The sequence below is a fragment of the Mytilus edulis genome, chromosome 2, assembly GCF_963676685.1.
Source record: "Mytilus edulis chromosome 2, xbMytEdul2.2, whole genome shotgun sequence".
NCBI lineage: Eukaryota > Metazoa > Mollusca > Bivalvia > Mytilida > Mytilidae > Mytilus > Mytilus edulis.
In genome coordinates, this window is record NC_092345.1 from 84,029,661 (window position 1) to 84,056,208 (window position 26,548).

The 26,548-nt window shown below is 31.1% G+C and overlaps 1 protein-coding gene across 3 annotated transcripts in view; it reads right to left on the bottom strand.

The window, feature by feature from the left end:
• Positions 1-20,523, bottom strand: part of LOC139510331 (5'-AMP-activated protein kinase subunit gamma-1-like) — a 183,020-nt gene extending 162,497 nt beyond the window's left edge. For 2 of the 3 annotated variants that reach the window (XM_071296861.1, XM_071296860.1), the window contains exons 1-4: positions 20,426-20,523; positions 17,903-18,039; positions 16,953-17,047; positions 13,781-13,870 (exon numbers count right to left, since the gene is read on the bottom strand). In XM_071296861.1, the coding sequence (XP_071152962.1) occupies positions 13,781-13,870; positions 16,953-16,970 (108 nt within the window). In that variant the 5' untranslated portion in view covers positions 16,971-17,047; positions 17,903-18,039; positions 20,426-20,523. The remainder of the gene's footprint in view (positions 1-13,780; positions 13,871-16,952; positions 17,048-17,902; positions 18,040-20,425) is intronic. The other variant, XM_071296866.1, reaches the window with a different exon arrangement.
• Positions 20,524-26,548: the final 6,025 nt, after the last annotated feature.

Genomic DNA, 26,548 nt, shown 5'->3' on the forward strand with positions numbered 1-26,548 from the left:
TATTCCAATTGAAGGGACTATATAGAGAGTACATTATAGCAATTAATTACAGTGACAACGTATTATATAACTGATTGAAGAATGACAGATAATTTGTTATCCCACATACATGTAAATCTATACATATTACCAACACAAAACATGACATTTAGTGACCAAATTCCTATTGGAAATAGTTAATAGGTAAAAACCCTCACCTCATTGAAATTTAAAGATGGCCCATAGCACCGGAGCGGAACTTTTTGCAAATTGACAATCAGCCAAAAACTGTGTATGATACAGGTACATTGTTTCACCCAACAACCTTGTTTTCCCTTTCCTACATTTTCCTACATACATGTACCTAAGATTGTTGAGATATTTAACTTGATCCTGCAACCTTTCTACTATACTAATTCAGGCGTACAGTTAACACAAAGGGATATATGTATACAGTACTAGACATATCATCTCCTGGTATCCTGCTTCTGTTGCGAGCCAACAGTTATGTCATTTTACTCTTTACATCAGTTAAATTTGGGGTCCTCATTACGGTCCACGTTTAAGTAATGCCGAAATCTTTCAAAAATAAACTCAACTATTGGGATGGAAAAAAACATGTACAAAATTAATTGCAGAATAATGTACTCGGCTTGAAAAAGAAGGAATGGCCTGCTGAAGCTTGCATTACACCTGTTTCTTAGCCTCCTACAAATACAGCTGATATTTAACGACACTAAACAGTTTTTGTCTATATATCTACACTTCAATGTTCATATCACTAGCCAAGGAAGTACATACTTTCAAATGTGAAAATGTCAGATAAATATGGTAAGAAAAGCATCTCTTATTTATTCCATAATAAAAACCATCATTTTTACTCTAGACTCAGCATATTAAGTTTTACAAAGAAGATTAAAAAGCATTACTTCTAGTGTCATCATAAATGTCAACACTCCTTTAAAACAAAAGAGTATCTTAAAGATATACTATTGATAGTTGTTTTAAAAAAGGCCATTGATTCTTATAAAAAACATGTACATAAGAAGACATAAAATACATTTGTCAGGATCAGGTGTGAAGGAAAATTCTGTATAAAATCTAGAAATATCCGTATTATTTAGCTACTTAGAAAGTTAGTCAATATAACTCAATCCATGCCACCTGAAAGGTTCTGTTGTATTTATCATTTTTTACATTTTGACAAAATATTGCACTCATCTGTTGAATCATGTTCCATTTCTACAAACACAAACACAATCAATCTTTATACAACACATTAGTATGGACTTTATACAACACATTAGTATGGACTTTATACAACACATTAGTATGGACTTTATACAACACATTAGTATGGACTTTATACAACACATTAGTATGGACTTTATACAACACATTAGTATGGACTTTCAGTATCTCTTCTGCCTTTATACAACACATTAGTATGGACTTTATACAACACATTAGTATGGACTTTATACAACACATTAGTATGGACTTTCAGTATCTCTTCTGCCTTTATACAACACATTAGTATGGACTTTATACAACACATTAGTATGGACTTTATACAACACATTAGTATGGACTTTCAGTATCTCTTCTGCCTTCTAAATGTGAAATTTTTAAAAGCTTAACAAAACTAATAAACACCAACACCTCTGCAAGATCAGAATGCCTTTTAGCCATATCTATTTGTCTGCTGTTGAATCTATAAAAATCTAGGATTATATTATAATGGCTTAAAAATTCACCAAAAAGCCATGCAGATATAAGCCTGTTAAATTTTAATGTTTAGAAAAACCTTAAAACAAAGAAACATGAGACATTTAGTTGCATTAGTCTAATAGATTTGACAAAAGAAATGACTTTTTATCACTTTTTTGCAAAAGTTAAAGAGATTTTTTTAATGGAATAATCAAAGATTTCAGATATTATGACTTAGACACAGGCAATGATTTACTGTATATTTTTTCTGAAGCTTTAATTTAAAACAGATAACCTGTCTGGCAAATTTTCGGTTGTAAAATTTATTTTAATTAGGCTCAAACTTAAAACAGAAACAAAAAAGGATGGATGTGAAACTATTAGTTTGAAATATAAAAATATGACCATAATAAATATCAATTTACTCCAGAAGACCAAAAGGAAAAAATAATTCTGTATTTAATCATAATAAAATATCTGTATTTCTTGTGTATTTCAGACTTAATGCCATCTAATTAATTGAATGTGGTCCTTACTGGAATTTACCATGAATTGACCTTTCATCTGACATATCTTTTTGACATGTTAATTTTTAAGTAAGATGTTAATTTCTGACAAATGTGAACCTTAAAGTTATCTGGGTTTTTTTTTCTTTTAATTTAGATCCATTAGTAAAAGATTCAATTTGTTTTAAAATAAAATGCTTTGCTAAGTGCATCCGAATACTACCACAGAGGTATAACCCTGAACAGTTGGGTCAAGTTTAGACACAATGCACCTTATCGCTAATCCCGGCTGACCCGGCCGCTTGAACTTTTGACGTCAACAACAATCACCTTTCCATTGTGGTGTCAAATATTTTGCTTTATGACGTCAAAATTTTACGGGAACCTGTGTGATTTCCAGCAATGGCAGACAAATAGCGATAAGGTTTATATTCAAGCTTTGATAATGTCTGAATTTGGATTGTGATCAAATTTTGACATAATTTTATATAGGTTTCTGACACAAAATAAACATGGTCAAAGATCTTGAAAAATCTACTGCACAATACTGTCCAATTGAATATTTCTTCTTAAAACTTTTAAAGAAATTTGAAATTTTGAAAATTTTGAAGAAGAAATTGATATGAATCCCTTAAAAAAAACTGGGAAAATATCCCCCCCCCCCCCCCTTGGAGTTATTATCCCCAAACTCAATCCCAGCATTCCAATTGTGGTGTGGAACCTTGTAATACAATTTCAGAGAGAGATCCATGCATTTAAACATAAGTCTTTGTCTGGAACTTAGAAAAATGCTCGTTTTGGCCCCTTTAATTTGCCTCTAATTCCTGCATGTTAGGGGCAATTACCATAGTCAATCCCAGCCTTTATTTTGTGATATAGAACCTAGTGGTACAATTTAAGAGAAATCCATACACTTACAAACAAGTAATATGTCTGAAAAATGCAAAAATGCTTGTCTGTGGTCCCTAATTCCTAAACGATTGGTACCAACCACCTTCAATTTTAGGTATTGAACATTCTTGAAAAATTTCATAGAGATCCATTTAACTTTAACAAAAGTTATTGTCCGGGAACCAAATATCTTAATACATTAAATAATGAGGAAGCTCAAAAAAGTTTAAACTGTAAGCTACAAATTCAGATAGTTAATAAGTTGAATAGGAAATATATGTAAAAAAACATTTTTGGGACAGTTTTCTATTATCTACAAAAGTGATTTTGGAATACTGCAAATTTTTACCTTTCTAGACTCAAAAAGAGCAAATCTTGAGGTGATAAAAACTATTTTGTATGAAGAAAATTTTATATAACTAAGGATTACAGAAGTAACAGATGTTTGAACTTTTGGGTATTTTTTTTTGGCTACCATTGCTTAAAAAATTGAAATGATATGATATATGATCAATCACATTACAAAAGCCACACATTTAAAAGAATTCAATGAAAACATCTGTAACATTTGACTGGTGTCTTTTTATCAGAAAGACAGAAGATGGATACAAACTATTACCTTATCCCCTGCTTTACAATCATCAGGGACAATTAAAGGTAGTTTTTTTGTTATAGACTGTCTCTGAATTTTTATATGCCTTTTTCAGCATTTTGTAAGCTAGCTGTTTTATAATTTTTTATTTGTAATGTATATTATGGTCTTATAATGGTGAAAAACTCATATGAATTTATGTTCAAAATAATTGTCAACATACTGAATCAAAATAAAGTTTTTCTTACTTAATTTTATTATCTGAAAACAAATTGGATTCAACCTTGATAAATTAGTATAAACAAAAAGCTTGTGAAATGGGAGACAACTCTATATCATTTTTATGGTATGTCCTTTGAAGTGAAGTCTATTCTAGAAAATGCCTAAACCATAAGTGATCATTTCGGAAATTATCAACAACTTTTCAAAACAATGAATTCAATACATGTACGAAGAAATCTTTTGTCATATAAAAAAAAAATCTAAAGGCTCTAATGAATGCTAAATGGAAACTCTGCTCTGTATAGAGCATATAATACTAATGAATTTATAAAACATTCAAGTTTTATTCAAAACTATAAAATGACATAAAGGCCAATTATTCAAAGATGATAAATGTCTATTCTTTTGTAGAACTACAAAAAAGAAACATATTTTACATCGTGGTAGTAAATAACAACTTGTAAGACATTTAAGCCATCAGCTTTCTTCAAATTATCTAATATCTGTTTTAAATGGTGAAAAGTTAGGTGTCTATATATATATATATATATATAGTACCATTTAGTTTACAACCATAATAGATAGAGACACTGAAGAAGGTCAGTGTTGAAAACATCTTATAATTAGTTAATACAATAATGATATGATCTAATCAATTTGTTTGTTTCTGAAGTAAATCAACACTTAAACTTGCTTAAGTATTCCAAGTTGTTGGAATATGTTCCATTTTTTACTGAATTTCATAATTTGTGAGGAAACTGTTCGAAAGTCTATTCAAATATTATACATTAACTGCCTTGCTACATGTGTGACCTATCAATTATTTCTTATATATTTGTTTTGCATCATTCTAATTTAAAATTGAGGAGATGTGGTAAATTACAAATGATAAAAATTATCCGCCAGAGTTCAAATGACAAAGATATAGGCAATTATAAGTCACTGTACAGCCTTTAACAATGGGAAAAACTTAATCAGTATAGTCAGCTATAAAAGGCCTTTACATGAAACATGTGAAACAATTTAAAAGAGAAAACTAAATTAATGGCCGTATCTATTTCAATACAATTAAAAGAAAAACAAATAATGACAAACATTAACCAACTACTGCATTACAAGCTCCTGACTTAAACCCAGCACAATAAAATGTAGCAGGGTTAGTTCAACCCTCTACTAAAAATTAGGTGCAAATAGCTCAACTATAAAGATCAGAATGAAGCACAAAAATAAATAACATAAAAACAACAGACACAAAACGCTCATATAAGAGAACTGGCAGTTACTGAAAGCTTGTTCAAAGAAATACTAATAAAAAATAATATTATCCCAGACTAAAGTATCAATCAGTACACATCCAAAGGATTTATTGTAAAGAAATTAGAGAAACTCATGACATTGTACAGTGCCAAAATATAAGTACACAGTATCAACAGGATGTAGAATCATGAGAACTCATTACTGTAGTGTACATATATAGCAATACATATTTAGTTGTGTTTTAACTTTTCAAAAACAAAATCAATAATGTTAAGACAAAACAAAAATACATATTTTTCATATTTTACCAGTATAACACTTGGAATAGAAACGAATAGTCATTATGTTCCTGCGGCAAAAATCTGGTGCATATTCAGGGAAAAAACCTTGACTTTGTTTTTAAACTGATATTAGACAGAATAACCATGAGAAAAACAGTAACTAAATGTTAATTCAAATGTATGTGTAATCAAAGTAATCAAGCATCTGAAAGAATAGATTAATTTGCTAAAACTGGGGCTATGCAACAGCACAAAGGCAATAACAAAAGCATAAAGGCTTCCTTAAAAAAACCAAAAGACATCTAGAGGTCAAAATAGTCTACAACAATAGACAGATGTCCATTCATTATATGTCATGCTATAAATTGCCTGGAGTCTATAAAAGTTGTGAATGAAATAACAGAAACTGTCATGATTGGTCATCAACCAAACCACATAATACTAACCTATGATAAAATACAACAAATGACCAGTTTCCTAGCACAATATTTGTTTGTGGTCACTAAAAGTGTCACACCATTACAATGGTGATTGGTCACACATTTTATGTTTTCTTTCCTTCGGATTTTTATTGAAATATGTATAAAAAAAACTCACCAACCAATTAGATAAGTAAGATATAAGTCCAAAGTATGCTCTTAATCAATGAGCTCAATTGATAAGTAAGATATAAGTCCAAAGTATGGTCTTAATCAATAAGTGCAATTGATAAGTAAGATATAAGTCCAAAGTATGGTCTTAATCAATGAGCTCAATTGATAAGTAAGATATAAGTCCAAAGTATGGTCTTAATCAATGAGCTCAATTGATAAGTAAGATATAAGTCCAAAGTATGGTCTTAATCAATGAGTGCAATTGATAAGTAAGATATAAGTCCAAAGTATGGTCTTAATCAATGAGCTCAATTGATAAGTAAGATATAAGTCCAAAGTATGGTCTTAATCAATGAGTGCAATTGATAAGTAAAATATATAAGTTCAAAGTATGGTCTTAATCAATGAGCTCAATTGATAAGTAAGATATAAGTCCAAAGTATGGTCTTAATCGCTCATTTGAATCATCCTGGGTTAAGACAAGTAGTAAAAATATACAAATAAAAGAGACCAACAAGGTTTAGACAAAAAAAAAGTAGTAAAAATATACATATAAGACCAACAAGGTTTAGACAAGTAGTGAATGTATCCAAAAGTGACCAACAAAGTTTTAACAAGTATTGAATAAATCTAAAAGTGACCAACAAATATCTGTCATCAAACTCCTCGTGATATTGTTTTCTTTATTACACCTCCATTTTAGGTACACTTAAATACAAGTTCCATGATGATTTATCCAAAAATATTTTTAACCGGACTAGAACAAATGCAAAGGTTTAAAATATCACCATATATGAAATCCACCAATTGTGTATGACTAAGAGCTCATATATTCTACAAAAACAATTAGTCAACACCTACAAATTTCCTCTTTTCATCTATGTATATTATTTTAATTAATGCTGGTACATTTTTTGTATAATTTCATAAGGAGTAAGTCAACCCACTACATTTTCCCACATAGGTCAGGTTATTAGTATAGTTTTTACTTTATATTCTCTAATAAGACTACCCATAGAGGCCCTTTTTAAGGACAAGAACAAATGAACAAACAGTACAACAGAACTGCTAGGTTTTACTAGTTATGTTGACAAGAGAAACAAGGCGGGAAATTTGGACTGCAACTGTTAAATAGGCTATGCAACAGGACCTAAAGACACCTCACGAATTGTGTTGCTAGTGTTCTACAATGTTTATAATTCATACAACTCCATGAATTTCTTACAGTAAAATACTCCCAATGTTTGCTGCTGAAATCCAATTATTCAAAGCTAACTATATAAGTGGTCAACTTTACTACAACATTGTAAATGTAATAACATTATAATACTTGTAGACAACTTTATCTAAATGATTAACAAATGACTTACAACTACAACATTGAACTGTCAGTCACGATTTGTTTTCTGAAGGTCATCCCAAAGTCAAGCTTTATCATAATTTTGCATATATGAATGTTATCTTGAAGAAATGTTTGCACATGTATATCAAATACTTCAATCAATTATTTATAATAAATAACATTTTAATTATAAGTTACAAGCTACAATGTGAATAATTTAAGTACGTTTTTTCTGTGTTTTTTGTTTTTAAACATTTACAAGAACAATTGTTTGGATTATAATTTGCTATAAACAGTCTATTTGGTTCTGTCAAGTCAAAATTAGCTCACAAAGAATTCTGATATATAACTATTAATTTGCTATAAACAGTCTATTTGGTTCTGTCAAGTCAAAATTAGCTCACAAAGAATTCTGATATATAACTATCTTGCAAGGCAAAAATTTTACCACATCTTGGTCCATTAGCTTGCAACCTAAGATGTCAACTACAGTCAGTATTCCAAAATACTATATTCAACTGGCTGAATTGAATCTGAATTTATACATTTCATTCTATAATCAGACATAAAGATATCACTAAACTTATTTAAAAACAAGAATGTGTCCCCAGTACAGGGATGCCCAACTTGCACTATCATTTTCTATGTTCAGTGGACCGTGAAATTGGGGTAATAACTCTAATTTGGCATTAAAATTAGAAAGATCATATCATAGGGAACATGTGTACTAAGTTTCAAGTTGATTGGACTTCAACTTCATCAAAAACTACCTCAACCAAAATTTTCACCTGAAGGGGGACAGACGAGCGGAAGGACAGACAGATGGACACACAGACCAGAAAACATAATGCCCCTCTACTATCGTAGGTGGGGCATAAAAAAAGGTAAAAATTAATACTGTAGATAGTCAAAATATATTGAAAAAACAGATATTGGTCGTTGAATTTAGGTTAGCATTCATGGCATGCTAGTAAGGTGACCACTACTGCCAGTTAAGAATAAAGCAAACGATAATGCAAGGCATGGCAGATGGAAGTCTGACTATATTGTTGACTAAAGATTCTTTCCTTATCTCCACATTTCTCCATACTCATATTTCAACCCTTTCTGTGTATGTTTTCTTACGGTCTGGTTTATGGGCAATAAGAATATATTGTTTGTTTTGTTTAAGCCTTTATATATAAATAAAAAGTTTAAGGTCATTATTTAAGCTTTGCTGGACTGTGAATTCATCATCTATTGACAGTTCAGTTGTTAAGATTTCGATCAAAAGCTTTAATGCTCTATATGATCAGATATTTTGTCTTGTTTGACCTGAAGGTAAATTATTAATGAACTTGTATTTTTTGACCTTGTAAGGTTTACAAGTCACCTTACTGACCTTGTACATTTAAATTACAATAAGTTAATCATAGTATTTCATCTTTGTAAATAGAAAGTTAATGGTCTATCAAAGATTTCACCCTATCATTATCTCAATTTTGAGGTAACCATTTACTGGTAACAGGACAATCAACCTGTTTTTAAAACTCTTTTTAATTGTTTAATTTTGTTGCATAATTTGTCGCCAGTTTTATTTAGGTCAAAATTATTCATTACTAGTACTTAGCAGATTTAATTTCAGACAAATAAATTTCTTGACACCATTTCACAGACAAACAATCCCTTTACAATAGTTTTTTACTGTGAAAGTTTCATCAAATATGTTTTTTGTGTTTCATTCAACTGACCATTTTTTCTCTTTCGGAATCATTCATTCAAATTTTTTAAAAGAAAATAAACAAGAATGTGTCCTCAGTACACGAATGCCCCACTCGCACTATCATTTTCCATGTTCAGTGGACCGTGAAATTGGGGTAAAAACTCTAATTTGGCATTAAAATTAGAAAGATAATATCATAGGGGACATGTGTACTAAGTTTGAAGTCGATTGGACTTAAACTTCATCAAAAACTACCTTGACCAAAAACTTTAACCTGAAGCGGGACAGACGGACGGACGAACGGACAGACGGACGGACGGACGCACAGACCAGAAAACATAATGCCCCTCTACTATCGTAGGTGGGGCATAAAAAAATTCTCAGATGGTAGTAACCGACTATACTATAAATGATACTCCAAAAGTGTTACAAGTATAGTCTATGGAGACTAATCAATCCCCACCAGTGTCCTGTCAAGTTAATACCAGTACTAATATTGTAATAAGTATTATTAGATTAGCAAAGAGGCAAAATACTAAAGGCAAAACTACTTTACTTTTAATTTATTTTCTTCAATTCTTTAGAAATGAAATGAAAAAGTTAAAAATCTGTTTGCTCCTCACATAATTATATTCATGTTTTTAAATAGGATATCAAAAGAATCAGAAAATATGTATTTTTTAAACGATTACTACCACTTAGTCAATATTTAATTCCAGACTAATGATAGATTGATTTTCCAAGGTAAATAAATATTGTTTTATTTCAAATGAAATTTTAGAGATCATTATTTTACATGAAATATTTTTAAATGGTAAATAGAATCCGTTTTGACATAGCTTTATAAATGGCATATATCTCAACATTGTAATTTATTGATTGGAACTATTTTACAATATTTGTTTAAATATATTGTGAGTTGAGTTTTATGTGAAGACATGTTTAAATTAATTACCAAGAACAATCCGCCCTTTACCTCAGCCCTTTACACACTTATTCAGGATTATCATTTTAATACTTTCACTCTTTCAGTACAACAGAATACCATACTTCACAATCTATTGTTGTCTCAATTGTATTTTTTATATTCAATAGTACAGACATCTAGGCTCTAATAGAATATCCAACTTTTTTACTGTTAACAACAGTCCTAGGAGCTTGACTTGGTACAAGCACAGAATGTGGAAAGGCAAATCATTTTTACGTGCACACAAACTACTTCCATATCTTTCAATTACCAAAAAAGTCGACCAGAATAAACATTTACTCTTGATTCTAAATAATATTCTCTCTTCAATACATAAAATGCCAGTTCAATATCTATAGGAAAAAATAAGTAGCATACTACACATATGGCTTAAAATTAAACTAGTTCAAAGGTTAACAATGAAGAAGATTTCTCTCCTCAGGGACAACATATTACATCAGCAAAGAATGATAATGCACCAATACCCAGACTGACATATAAAATTGAGAAAAGTCAAATATTTATAAGACTATTCTAATTATAGCTATAAAATGGAAATTAGGATCTATCTGGTGTTATGTATCAAACATTAAAAGATCACTTTACTTAGGTTTTAAATATCCCATACCCTTGAAATATTCTTGTAAGTCATTGTAAGGTGAAAAAAATACTGGGTGCTCTTCATTCAAAAAGAAGGAGAAGATACCAAGTGGACAATCAATGTCCAATTAAGTCCAGGAAAATGACTAAAAGACAACAAAAAGTCCACAAAACACTAATAAAAAAACTTAAGATTGAACAACATAACAAAAACCAGAGTGAAAACTGGTGCCACAGAATAACCAGCAGAAATCCTTCCCCACTAGTGACACCATTCATGTTACTCCTGATACAGTATGTTGATTATTCACATCAGGTGATAACCCATGCCATACATTAGAAGATGTAACTCTAAGGCATCATTAAATTCAAAAACAATTTTATCAAAATCAATAAAATTCTCTTGACAGATTGGGAATCGAGTTCTGGAAATTAAAACTTACATAAGATATTACATAAATGTCTTCAAAAGAGTTATTCTATTAAAAGGTACTAGAACACACCCGCGAAATCGCGGGCATATAAAGCTTGTGAACTGTTGTAGGATGACCTTTTGTAAAAGATAGTATGTATGGAGAATTCATAAAAGGTATCAAAAGCCCTCTTCCTTTTCTCCAAAGATATTTGTTTCCTTTCTGTTAAATTCAATTATTTTCGTGTGTCTGGCCCCAGACCACAATTATTCTCCCCCTTTGCTACAATGCTTTTTTTGGTAAAAGTCAAATCAAATTAAAAATTTTCACCGTTTAAAACATGAAATAAATGTAACTGCTTACATATAGACCATTATTAGTCTAATAAAATATCCTTCTAGGACAATCCATCAGTGCTTTTTCTTTTGAGAGCTTTATTGACATGCCAATGGTAGGATATGAATCATGTATAAATGACTAAGACCGACTAAGGCTAATTTGAGGGGTGGTCGGAGGGGTCCTGATCCCGAAATCCCGGGCTTAAAACCATGAAATCCCGAGATGCAGAATTTAAAGAAATTCATATCCCAAAATCGAAAAATATATTCCCGGATCCTGTAAGGACCAATCCCCAAATTCAGAGCTTAAAACACCCGATCCTGACGCCCCGAAAAAAGGTCCTGCCTCCCTCTAATCTCTACCTTACTTTCATTTTTGCAAAATCACTATTTTCCCTTTCAACAATAAACGTTTATGCCCCATTTCTTGGCATTATATTTTCTAGTCTGTGCATCCGTGCGTTCGTTTGTTCGGTCGTCCGTCCGTCTGCCCGTCTGTCCCGCTTCAGGTTAAAGTTTTTGGTCGAGGTAGTTTTAGATGAAGTTGATCATGTTTTACTTATTTTAATATATATGCAAGTGTTATGACCCCTTAAATAGTAAACATTTGAAAGAAAACAGTAGACAGAATCAGGGACTTTCTATACTAACATAGAAAGTCCCTTACAGAATGCAGAGAATCTCTATCTATCAAAGTAGTATAATCGTAGTTTACATGTAGATAAACACGTAAAATAATTGTCCTCTATAAGGAGGTATAATAGGTGGTTCTTGCGATCTAAACACCATGATATGGAGAACGCTCTGATTGGCTTATTTATTTTTCATTTTTGTTATCTATCATACGATTGGTTGTATTTGTCCATGTTTCAAACCGGAAGTCTTATCTATGACTAAAAGTCAGTCTGATGACGGAATCATATCCAGACTCCTTTTTTGTCGTTTTTCTCCCAAAATAACTCAATCTGAATAATCATAAGAATAGATGACAAATGCGACTATGCATGTTACCTATAGGACACACAGGCATGATGATTGATGTATTGTGGAAGGAAGAGAAGCGACACACAAAATGAGGTCTTCTCGTTTAATAGTATAGAATAAGGATGTACTGATGGAAATTAATTTAATTATGTATGAATGATATCAGGAAAACTTGCATGAGATTTTACATAAATTTCTTTATAACAATAATTCTATTTTTAAAAACCTAAATAAGGATGCACTGTTGGAAATTGATTTAATTATCAATAAAAGATATCCGTTTCAGTCTGATGACTTTAAAAGCTGTTACTCTTCATTTCATATTAAAAAAGTTCCGGATATGTTTTTTACTGATTTTTTTAAGTACAAATGTATACTAGTATTACATAACAGGAATTTGGGGTATTGCACTACAGGCTATTTCAATATCTATTTCAAGGTTAAGATAACTTAGTATCATAAAAAAGCAATTCAAATTTTATATACCAATTGTGATAAATGTTTAGTATCCCATATAACATTAAATATGATCAGCTCTAGTTATTGTTTAAAACGTTTCACGGTATAGTTTAGTGTTGTTTCCAAGTGTAACTCCATTAGTCTTGTGAAGATAATAAATACTAAGCACAATATGAATCTCTACTAGAGACAGTAAGAAGTGTATTTTGACCTTAATTCCATCTGGGTCAAAACCCTATTTTTGACTTAATAAAGTTAAATCATAATGAACATGTGAAATAAGTTTCTAGTTCAATGTAACCTCAAGATTAACAACATTAAACCAAAACCTCAATCTGAAACAAGGTATACAAATAAAGGAACAAATGGATAGACTAAAGGTGGGAAGGTACCACAAACCAGAAAATAATATGCTTCATATGATTGTATATGGGACATAAAAAAACATTTCTAGATATGATCTGATTAAAAAGTCAAAAGATACTTTTTTCTCAAGAAATCACAAGGTCATTATCTATTCTGATAGTATCTATCAATCTTTTGGCAATAAAAGCTGGATCCAATGATAAAACATTTGAACATTTGGCAAGACACAATAGGCACTTCTATTCAAGTTAGTGTATAAGTATTCTATTTCTGATCAATGTAAGAGTAAGAGGGAAGAGTACTGACAAATTAGTTTATTCTGTCTGCCATTGAATGTTTCCAATTGTTTTGTATACCATTTAAGCTTTTAATTGCTCAATTTTTTATTATCTCATCCATGAATATAGTTTATAGATGAACAGACTAGAGACCATTACAATGTATATATTTATACCAAATCATTTAATGATTTATACATCAACTTTCAACTTTCAACCATCGAAAGGTAAAAAATCCTTCACTGAGGATAAAAATGTAAACTCAGAGAACAGCTAGTTTAGAGAAAACTTGAGACTTACCGATTCTACTCTGGACCGTTGCCTATGCTGGAGGACTTCCTTTGGAGACATTGGCGAACAAGGGTCCCATTTAGTTGACACAGTTTCTATCTTTTCCATTTTAGAAAATGATTAAATCCCAAGATAAAAAAAACAAGACAAGAATGAATTAAATCACAAGATATTGAATTAAACCTCTGTCTATTTAATTAAATCTCCATTAAATTCTTTCAGTTATTCACTATACATCACACAATATTTCAAAACCTAAAAAAATAAATTTCACTTTTTCCTGGAGTTATAAATTGTCTAAATAAGAAATTTAATATGTTATTGAAAATCAAACTTGCATAAAGTTTAAACGGTTAAATTTAGTCGTGTTCAATCAATCATACTCCAAACTGAGAAAAATTGACACACTTCATTTTAATTATTGTCATAAATCCTGAACACTGGGAGAACATCATCTGTAGAACTGCATTGTGATATAGTGGAGTAAAAAGAAAAGGTTCACATCTGAATGACTCCTGTATTCAATAATAAAACTATTTACATTAGATAAAATGTTTCGGCTGTGTCAGCTTAGTATAGTTCATTAACAATTTCTTGTTTAATTTTTTACAGGTGATAAATAACAAGTAGAAAGGTAAACTTTGATTACAATTATAACAAATTACTACACCTATACGACAGGTAGACAAACCATAGTGGTTATGGCGTAATATTTGTTTTGCTATAGGTCAATAACATCTTGCAAATAAACTTGAAAGACTTAGGTCTACTTCTGCTTCTGGCTCTTTCTTGCCAAAATTTAACAATGTTATAATCTGTATGCTGAATGTTTAATCTAACAAAAAGTCAAAACAAACTCTTTTTCCAGAATATAAATTTATGTTTAACCTTAGAAATATGTTTTTGACTTCTGTGGTCATTTTTGTTTAGTACACATATGCTCATATGGATATGTTTTTAAGTGGTAATAATTTGTATGCATGGACTGTTGAATAATTAAGGAAACCTAGCAACTTATATCCAGGATGTGATGTATTGTGTCTAATAGATTTGAATTTCTACAGGCAATAAACCACCACTCAAGGGAAACGAAAAGATAACGTTATCCTTTTCCTTTGCTGCTTGTGTATAAAAACAAGAGAAATGTCACTTTAAACCCATATAATGCTAATAAGGCTTCTTGATAAACTGTTGTAACAAAAGGCCTGAACCACCTTTTTATTCAAATTTAATATTGTTTTTAATAGATGATACAGACCTGAAAGTTAAATTCACAGGCGTAATAGCTTTTTAAGGCCTTTGGTGTTAAGGCTAATCATTGTCATGTGTTCATGGACTTTTAAGATATAACTCTGACTCAGTTTGAACAAATGTTTCACAGTTATAATAAAATGTTGTGATGATTTTCATCAAAGACCAGAAAGAGAGATGAGCAAGAGACCATCTCCGGTTACAATTTTCTGATAACCTCAGCTGACCACAAGTTAAAATGGGACTGGACTTTACTAACCAAATATACATCTGTCGACGTGACTGCATTACACCCCTGTCCACAATTCAATGAGAGACAATATTGTACAGTAGATCTAATACTTATTATGGTTATGGAATAAACAAATTATAGTGTGTACAAATTTCATATTATGGATTTACAAAGTTATTAACTCAAGTTACTGCGACACATATAAAAAATTGCTTATAGTTTAGAAAAAGACCCATAACTCTGAAACAATATATCTGAAAATCATAAAAATTTGAAAGGCATTTAGTATTTCACACTTGGAAATACTTAACTTTGTGATCACTAAACCATGAAAATGAGGTCAGTCAGAGAACCCAGTCAAACAGACACGACCTCCTTTAAATCACTTCATTCTAAACTTATTTATTCTACTTTTGTTATTTTCTTTACATTGTTATAATTGTATTATTTTATTTATGATGTTTTTTCGTTTTTATCTGTATACCATTATATTCTTGTTATAAATGGTTTAATCAGAATATAAAGCATTATATAAATGATTACACAAAAAAAAAGAATATAAGTACAGACATACTTAGTTTTTCACAAGTAATCTTGAAACAGACTATATACAATGTAATTTTGTCACAGGTGACCATCTAATGTTTCACTATTACTTATCCCTATTATGAGGCACTTTCAATTTATTAAAATTAGAATATATGCAGTTCAAGGACAAAAGAACACAAAAAAAATATATATATTTAAAGAAATCTGCAGGACTTTTGTTTAATAAATATGTAAATAACTAAGAACATTATATAAGATCAAATTCTTAAACTTTCTCAAGTACAAATCATAAAAGTTATAAAAATACTTCATTGAGAATGAAACATTAATACACCTAGTATAATAATGGAAAAAAAATAAACCTATTGCCTTTATTATCAATTAAATATAAATAAATATCAGTCGATAAATTACCCGATCTATTAGAAAGGTTAAACAAGAATGTGTCCATGTACACAGATGCCCCACTTGCACTATCATTTTCTATGTTCAGTGGACCGTGAAATTAGGGTCAAAACTTTAATTAGAAAGATCATATCATAGGGAACATGTGTACTAAGTTTCAAGTTGATTAGACTTCAACTTCTTCAAAAACTACCTTGACCAAAAACTTTAACCTGAAGCGGACGGACGAACGAACGCATAGACGGACGGACGAACGGACGAACAGAGGCACAGACCAGAAAACATAATGCCCTCTACTATCTTAGGTGGGGGATAAAAATTTGTCATTGAAGTAAATATTACTTGATATTGCCTCTAGTTATAATTTCAGACTGAGATAAACTGATATAAAATTAAAAGTTGTGGCATGATTGACCACAAGACAACTATCCATCAGAGACCAAAGGATGGGGATGTAAACAATTAATAATCACTATACGGTCTGCAAGTATGTGAAAACACACCAAATAATTAAGGGTCCCAGTTTATCCAAATGCAAAATAATTCAAAAGAAAACACAATTTCACGATTAATGCAAGGACCCTGGCATATAATGTCCACTCCATTTAGTAACTAACATTTACCAATGATCAACCAAATTGCCACAAAACATTATGTCACTGTTCTCTTCATTTAGACTTTTTTTTTAAACTTATTTTTACCTACAACTTCTAAGGTTCCCTTCTAGTAGTAAAACATACTTACCATGATCCATACTAGCATGAAACAATCACAAAGTACTTGTTTTAGTCTGTTCTAAACATCAAAAACCTGGATTGTCTTTTAATAGTAATGGTTCTCTGAAAGATACAGAATAATCAGTAATTCAATATTGATTCCTGATTTGCATTGATTTATTAACAGAAATGAAGTTTATAAACCTTTAAAACATAATTCTGTTCTCCATTTATACTGTATACCTTACTATACAATTATCTTATTTACCTGTGTACATTATTCTATTCAGCAGCATTTTGTTTTTCTGAAATTGCTTAACTTATGACCCTTTATTTTATTGATTTTGTATCAACATTGTGTCATAGATAAAATTTATTTATTCAGTGTATGTTCACTTGTGTTAATATGTCTTTTGATTGAGTTAAGCCATTTCAGTTGATATTTTATAGTGTGTCTTTATGCTGTGATTTTACATTATTATTTCATGTAAGGGGGAAGGTTGGTACCTATCTTTAAAAACATTTAACCCCGCTGCATTTGTTTGTGTCAGTCCTAAGTCAGGAATCTAATGTTCAGTAGTTGTTTGTTGATGTGGTATAAGTGTTACTCGTTTCTTTTATATAGATTCAACTGTTGGTTTTCCATTTGAATGGTTTTACACATGTCATTTTTGGGGTCCATAATAGCTTGCTGTTCAGTGTGAGCCAAGGCTCTGTGTTGAAGACTGTGCTTTGACCTTTAATGGTATACTTTTACAAACAGTGACTTGGACGAGAGAGTTGTCTTATTGGCACTCATACCACATCTGCTCATATCTATTCAATATCAAACATCTTAATATTTTTCCCCTTTTAAAACTAAACATCTCTTGGAAACCCTTATACATAGTATATTAGGATGATATATTCCACAATTGGAAGACTTTAGCTTAAGGTAAAACATGAAATTTGTCAATGATTCAAACATCACAATAATACCCAAAAGGTATCTTGAAATCACAATATGGTGTTCAACAGTAGACTAGTCTCCATGCAGTAAGTCCAGACTCCAGAGAAGTTGTGTATAAACTGAGTAGTGACTGAGTATCAACAATGTTTCTCCAATACCAAGTTTTCTGAAGAACAAAAAACATTATAACATTATAAGTCATTCAAATACATGTATAAAACACCTGAATCATGATGCAGAGATAAACTAATTTGAAATCTCAGACCTTCCTCCTTTCAGAATTGCTGAGAGGAATAAGAAAAGGAACATAGAAGTTACTATTCCCTTGCTCTGAGATAGGTACATTGTATCTTTTATCTTTTTGTTAGTTGTGTTTTATTCTCATTGATGATCTGGTGACTATTACAGTTTGTCCTTATTTTGAGCCGTTATACCACAGGTTTTTTTAGCATTAATCAGGTTATTGGTTTTCTCTTTTAAGTTCTTACACATTTTGTCATTTCAATCCCTTTTATAGCTTTTTTTTATGTACAGGTTTTGCTAATTGTTAAGACTTTTGATGATCTATAGTTGCTTACTTCCAAGTCATTTGGTCTCTGGTGGATAAATGTCTCATTGAAAATTTTACCTCATCTTCTTATTTTCATACTGTATAAGCCAGTTAAGGAAAAGTACTTTATTCTATTTTATCAGTATTAGACAATGAAATACACAACAGAGATAAAACAATAAAAGATAAAACCATATCATATGTTCACGGTTACTGTTAGCAAACTCAACACAGCAGGAGCCTTAAGATATGAAATCATCCAATAGTCAAATATTGGCAGTTGACCTTATACAACTTTTAAATTTTCATATTCATGTACATGCATAATAACACATTTTTCAAAAAATTATTTTAGCATGCAAGGTGTTTAAAAGACACAAAATTGTCTGAAGTATTTTATCCTAATTTAGTCATCATTCAGTTGTGTTGTTATCTTTTGAGGTCAACTTGTATAATTTTTTTTTACAACTTTATTAAATTGAAATATATAAAGCAAATTTTATGACAATAAAACAATACCAAATAAACCCCCAAAAATGACAAAGGTGCTTCAATATTTACCAAAATGATTCAAGTTAGTCCTGAAATGAACTTTCTATAATTTTTTAAATATATGTTTTAATGTAAAGTATATATACAGATAAATAGTAAATGACAAATATATACATTGTAAATGTCCAAGCACTAAAGAATTATGACATAAATGCCCTTGCCTACAGTCTAAAATGTTAGGTTTATATCTAAGAACTAATATGAAAGGTTAGGTGAAGGTCTTACACTAGAACATAGAGAATGAGGTGAAAAAATCTAGTTGCACAGGTTTGCTTGAATCAGACAGTCAGAATTAGCTTCAAGACAACTCAATTTAAGGTGTCCATACAACAATTTTTGTTACTTGTTTTCCAAAAAGATAGGATGACCTGAAATGTAATTTTCTTACATGTTTTTGTTAGTGGGGATAGGCAATTAGTAATGGAGTACTCTATTGGGAGGCCACTACTACGGTATAATGTTAGTACTAAGATATTCGTTTGTCTTTTATAAATCTTGAAATATTTCTCCTTACCATTTCCCCTTTCGTTGAAATGTCCTTGGTAATACAAATTAATAAATATCTATTCACAACACAAATAATTTTATCCTGAGACTTCTATGTGTTATAACTTAGTCTCAAATTTATCTATTATCCTGAAAAATGTTTTAGCTTTACCATTAAAGTCTGTCCCTTCCGAGAGGATTTTTTCAGGTGTAACAAATCTTAGAAACAGACTTTCATCTGAAGATGTGGGTCAGATCGCTATATATATATATAATAATTGAGCAAGAACAGAACCTTATGCAAACATTTAGATAGATTAGATGGGCATTATTTTTCTTTCCTGCAGGAGGTGTAAAAATAAAACTTAGTTGGGATATCAGATCTTGGAGATGCTCCCTCTCAGGTAAAAACTGTATTGTATTGATTGTCCTTGCTTGGCATGGACAACAGACAAACAATGTATAGGTGATTTAAAGAGTGTAACTGAGTGGACAGTATCAACCTCAATCAGGCATGCCCCAGAAAGTAATCTTCAAAACGTTGATGGTTTTCTGTAACTAAAGAAGAAGAAATGTATATGCAAGTCCTTAAAACTTTTCCAACAGCACAAGTTAGTATGAACAACCATTTGGGGGGGGGGGGGGGGGGGTCTTTTGTTCTATTCAGACCCCACCCACCCCCTTTTAAGTTAAATAGTCGTTCCCTCATTAGCCATACATGTTATTTAAACTGGCTATCAGTGAGAGAATCACTCTAATAGTATCTCTATTCATAAACACGTGCATGGCATTTCAAATTCTAAGCATAGTCTATCATCATGTACAGTTTCTCAATTTATAGTGCTACATATAAGCCGACAGCACTACAAATACACTATGCCAGTGAATGGATCATTAGACTATGATACAATTATCTCGAGTGTGAATGGCAAAGGTAAACAAACTATTTCCTTAGAAACAATACCCTATCCGGTGTCGTCGTCTTCAATTTGGAGGTGTGTAGGTGCTAAATGTCAAGGACACAATGGTACCAATCAAAACTGACTAACGTCTGATGTCACTGACGTCATATTAGCAGTTTAGATGTATCTGCAACCGCGGTCGGTGCGCTCGATATTTTATAAAACATTAACTTAGCCTATAAATTTTATTCATGATGACTTCGAAATATATATCAATTTCTGGCCTTGTGCCTGCCACGATATTTTTAATTTGTGATTTAGGACTGTGTTATAGTAGTCTCAGTTTAGGAGTAGACTGAAAAGTATGTTAAAAAGAGCTGAGACTACCTATAACACATGCAAGCTACATATTGAATAATGTCGTCACGGGCCTTTGCTAATTGTTTACTCTTATCATATACTTTGGAACATTTGGTAAAGGTGTTTATAATTTTTTCTTTTGTTTGTTGTATTTTATCATCTTTGTAAAAAAAAGCATCTATTTCCATTAAAATCCATTCTCTACTTCCTCAGAGGGTGGTAAAGGGGGGTACTGAACACGGAAACACGTGAAATAAAAATCGCAAAAACGTAGCACGAAAAATAAAAATCGGGAAAACGAAGCACGAGAAATCAAATCGTAAATATTAAGAAAAAAAGTACCAGCAGTTATTACTCAGCCGTTCATTGTTAATGGACATAAAGACCTTGTGGTCACTTTTTAGGCTAGCCTATGCTACTTGCATCTGATTTGAAAAAAAAAAATATTATGATGGACTCTATTACATGTATAGCATACATATACAATAGAAAGTAGAATGGAAACAATATACATCAATTTCTATTATATTACACAAGTTTCAAAAGGTACTATAACTCACTGACTTTGAGTTAGTTCCAATTTACTTTTTAATCAAATGTGGAACAATGCAAGAACGAGAAATTAAGAGCACCGACACGAAACACGGAAAATAAATAAGGGGAAATACGAAGCACGCACATCGAACCAAACACGAGAAAACGAGAAATAAAACACAAAAACACGAAAACACGTGAAATAAAAAGGCCGAAAACGTTGCACGAAAATAACCCTTTACCACCCTCTCCTCAGTTTACTTTACTCTGAGACTACTATAACACTATGTTATAGTAGTCTCAGCTTTACTATAAAAAAAATTTAAAAAATGTCAGTATCATTTCCGTCTTCATCAAAATATTTTTTGCATTTATCTTCTTAGGATCCCCAAATTTCGTTGGTTTTTTTCCAGTTAAACTATGTTCTCGATATATTCCTGCAATTAGTCCTAATTTGGTTGAGCTTGTTCTTCCCTTTCTAAACTATCATAGTATGCGCCACCTTTTTTTGAAAATAGAATTGACATATCCCTTATAAATCCCTTTTCGTGGTTTTCTCCCACCATTCTAATAGTCATGATATTGGTTCCTTTCTGTCCAATTACTCCAAATATATTTGCACTAAATGTTTTTAATTTCAAATTTCCAGTAGCCCTTGTCCATTTTTTTCCCTTCTATTGACGGTATGTCTATCTAACTTGTGACTATTTTGTATTCGCTTTAGCTAAACAGTATATGTCTTATGTCTTAATTCATTATATTTAGTCATTATTCTGTTATCGTTCAGCGATAGAAACATGCCCTATCTAACTACCGAAATGCAAAAACTGTTTCATGATATTACCCTCCCCCCTTTTTTTTCCCACAATAAAAAATAAATAAAAAAAAAGATACAAATTGTATACAGACTTCCTAAATGAATGAAATAAAAGACTATTTATTAACTTATTTTAATATGTAGCTCTCGAGACATTTTAGTTGTATATTAATTTACAATGCCATGAATCCAATTTGAATTATACCCCTTTGTCCATTTAGACAATCGATGTTTGCGCTGACGACTACACGCAAAAAAATTCTACCCTGTATACATATAACGACTATATAACATGTCCGGGGAGATCACTGGTTGGCACCGCCAGAGACATATAATACAATTTTCTGGCACTGCTAATCTACAGAATCATTGAATATGCGAGGAAAGTGCTAAAGCTTTAGCAACTACATGCATGTAATTCGAAAACTTTGTGGAATAAGAAATTGTTTTATAATTGTATGTAAAAAATGAATGCTTAACTTTTGACAAATGGAAATTTTTCACGGATAATATAACGTTGAAGTACGTTGAATTTGTTAAATATTTTTATGTAATTTCCAGTGGCGAGTATTTCATCCATAAACAAGCAGTCCGGCAAATTTTTACACGAAAATAATGGAGAAATTAAATTTTGATGTCGATTGCTGTAATTAGCTTGAAAATATGTATATGTAGCTGTTATGTAATATAACGAAGTCATTAAAAGGTGTTCTCTAACAGTAACTTTGATACAGGAGAACAAGTCAGTAAATGGTGTTCTCTATAACAGTAACATTGATACAGGAGAACAAGTCAGTAAATGGTGTTCTCTAACAGTAACATTGATACAGGAGAACAAGTCAGTAAATGGTGTTCTCTAACAGTAACATTGATACAGGAGAACAAGTCAGTAAATGGTGTTCTCTAACAGTAACATTGATACAGGAGAACAAGTTAGTAAATGGTGTTCTCTAACAATAACATTGATACAGGAGAACAAGTCAGTAAATGGTGTTCTCTAACAGTAACATTGATACAGGAGAACAAGTCAGTAAATGGTGTTCTCTAACAGTAACATTGATACAGGAGAACATATTTTAATGATAAAAGTGTTACTTGTAAACAAACAAAAGAAATCAATGTACTTTTTTCGACGGGACAGAAAAGAATTCTTTATAAAACAGACAAAGCCCTATTTTTCACGGTATATAAAAGGTAAAACAAAATACAATACTAATGTATTTTACAATATTTATTTGTTCGTACAAATCAACCGCGAAGGCTTTATTCCGGGCCAGAATTCTTCTTGGCATAGTTTTCTCCCTTTTGATTTACTGAAAATAGAAAGGAAAAATATACAGCACTTGATATTTTATAGTTTTGTTACATATTGTTCGCAATAGGAAAATCTCTAAGCACTCAATGTATATAAAAAAAGGGGTAAAAATTTCCTTTCTGGTAGTGATTTTAAGTGTGAATTCGGTAACATTTCGTTTAGTGTAAACAATATTTTATTTAAAAACAGATAAATAAATACGTACATCAATACAATACATGGATTGGAAATCAAGTGACCAATTTCATTGTCTTATCTTAAATAACAATTACTATTAAAATAGATTTTAAAAAAATGATTTTAATTTTTAAAACAATGTAACTGATCTACATTTTCAATCTGATTACAGTTTGTGCAAAGATTAGAAGTAAGTTCTCAGATTTTATTAAGATGGCTATTAAGTCCTATATATCCTGTACTCAGTTTAAAATTTTTGTCCCTTGATAATTTCAGAAACAGGAATTTGAAAATTATATTTCTCAATAAGTTTAAATAGTGTTCTACCCGGCTTTATATGCTTTCCAATCTGTTTGCTATGGGTTTTTTTAAATGACTGCAAACACTTTTCATATTCTATTTCAATAGAGATGTTAAATCGTTTGCAGTTATCAAAATTTAGTTCCATTTTAGTTTGTAAATAGGCACTTTCGCTGCCCATTACTCCGACATTAGATGATTAGACGGTAACCACTCAAAAATGATTACGAAGTCTTTATTTCAAGGGAGGTCACGCTTAAATGAATTTCGTATAATAGTGACTTTTTACTTTAAAAGTATATCTTTTGATGGCTCGAAGAGTCAACAAAGAATTAACATGTTTTGCTTAACCAACTTTAGTAAAAAGAACAGTCGCAAATACAAATACTTATATAAATATATCAATATTTATCTTCATTATATCAAGTGTTACTAAAACAAATGTATTATATGACGACAACCAACATTAAGACACAAAGAACCATCCAGCTCGTCCACTTGTGTCTGACTAGTTTCAAGGTCGGAAAAATACCAGTCAGTAACAGTTAGGCCAGGAAGTGATTTGACTAACGTACAGAGAGTCGTCTGCATCTTCGGCATCACAACCGCAATAAGCTCGTCTTGGCTACACTATATGAAAAAAGAAGATGCAGTATAATTGCCGATGAGACAAATCTCCATCAGATAGAATTTTAACAACTATAGGTCACCGCACAGTCTTCAACAATGAGCAAAACCCATACCGCATAGTCAGCTATAATAAATCTGACTACATAATGTTAAATCATGCAGAGGCCAATATTTGAAGTATGTTTGAATTAAAAATAAATTGATAAAGTAACTGTATACAATTAATTTTGATACCATTTCTACTAAGCAACAATGACATATTAAATGCATATACAAACATATGCCTGTCTATCATTTACATATTGCGATTAATATTTATGTATATATAATACAACTTGATCGATTTACTTGTATGCCACAGTAATACTGGTGTTTTGTTGGTAATGGATACCAGAGGGTTCGTGTGTTATTTACGTGAATTAAAACATCTAATTTATCGATCCCATGATCATAGTTTACGAAGAAAAATAATATCGTCGAAGGAATGCATATTGTTCCAAACGAGTATACAATATATGTTCGTAAAAAGATTAATGGTACCATATGTACTGCATCAAATGCACATTGTGGAGGGCACATAAAACAAAAAGATACCTACAAGAAAACAAAGGCCATAATGTGAGAGATAAATTCGAAAATAGTAACCCCAGGAAAAGGGACGTCCGTCAATGTTAACTATGGATGTTTTGATGAGTTTTGTCGTACCGCGGGGAACATAATACCCGAGGTCCTATCCGAATAAGTAGTGTATGTCCAGACACCATTTACTGGATTAGATGAAGTTGTCTAACCAAGCCGATAAACTATCGGACTATTCCTCTCCTTCTCCTTGCACGTGTCTTAGAGACCGGGGAAATCCATGTAGCCATTCATCTCTTACGTTGCTATATTAATTTGAGAATGGCCATAGGCATATGTCTCAGAAAAAAAATCCTATATACTATATATCAAAGTATATAGGATACAAAATCTGAGACAAGTGCCTGTGTATAAATTTCATGTTTTAGCAACACTTCTATCATCCTTTCAAAATGATCTAATCGAACGATTGATCTCTTAGTGCGGTGACTGAAGGCCGATTTTTTAAAATTTAATCTCCCCACCGAACACACACCTATATAATATATCATTCGAAAGAGGAAACCTTGTGCTATAACATTATGCCTGTCGTCAGTACTTGGTATGGTCACATTTTTTGAAAATTGAGGTCAAAGGTCATATGTAAAAATCTGTGAAAATTTGGGAGGCTTTCAATTTTGATATTTTTTTCTATTTCTAAACTCTACCTAAATACAAATGATACTGTTTTGGCTTTAGTAATGTTTGTTATTATACATAAACCTTAATCATTGAGATTTTTTTTATCAAAACAAATACTAAAACGACGTTTTATAAACAAAACTTCAAAAATCAAGTTTTCAACCTATAAAATGTTTAGAGCACCTTAACCGTATGAAAAAAATAAATTTCAGGTAAAAATCAAGTGTCATGCAGGACAATAGTTTACAATTATTTTTTAAACTATAATATTGGGTGAGGTATCAAACTAAAACAATAAAACACTACAGTCAAATATGACCTCAAATTGAATTTGCGCATACTTCAGGTTTTTTATCAACTACTCGTTGCTTTTGGTTTTTTCTCTCACAATTATTACTGCTTCCATAGTATTATCTGTTGTTGTGTATTTTACTCTGGTTAATATCTATTACATTATAGGTGTTGTAACTATATCCCCCCCTTTTTTCCATTGCAACGTACCCCAAACTTCAAAAGTATTCCATATAAAAAAAGAAGATGTGATATGATTGCAAATGAAACAACTCTCTAAATGAGACATAAATTAACAATTATAGGTCCCGTACGGGCTTCAACAATGAGTAAAATTCATACTGCATAGTCTTCAATTCCCAAAATGAATAATGTAAAACAAACGAAAAATCTAACGGCCTGATTGATGTACAAAATAAATAAGAAACAAACAAATATAGTATATAGAAACAAACGACAAACACTGTATGAACGTCTCGTGACTAGAAACAGACACATACA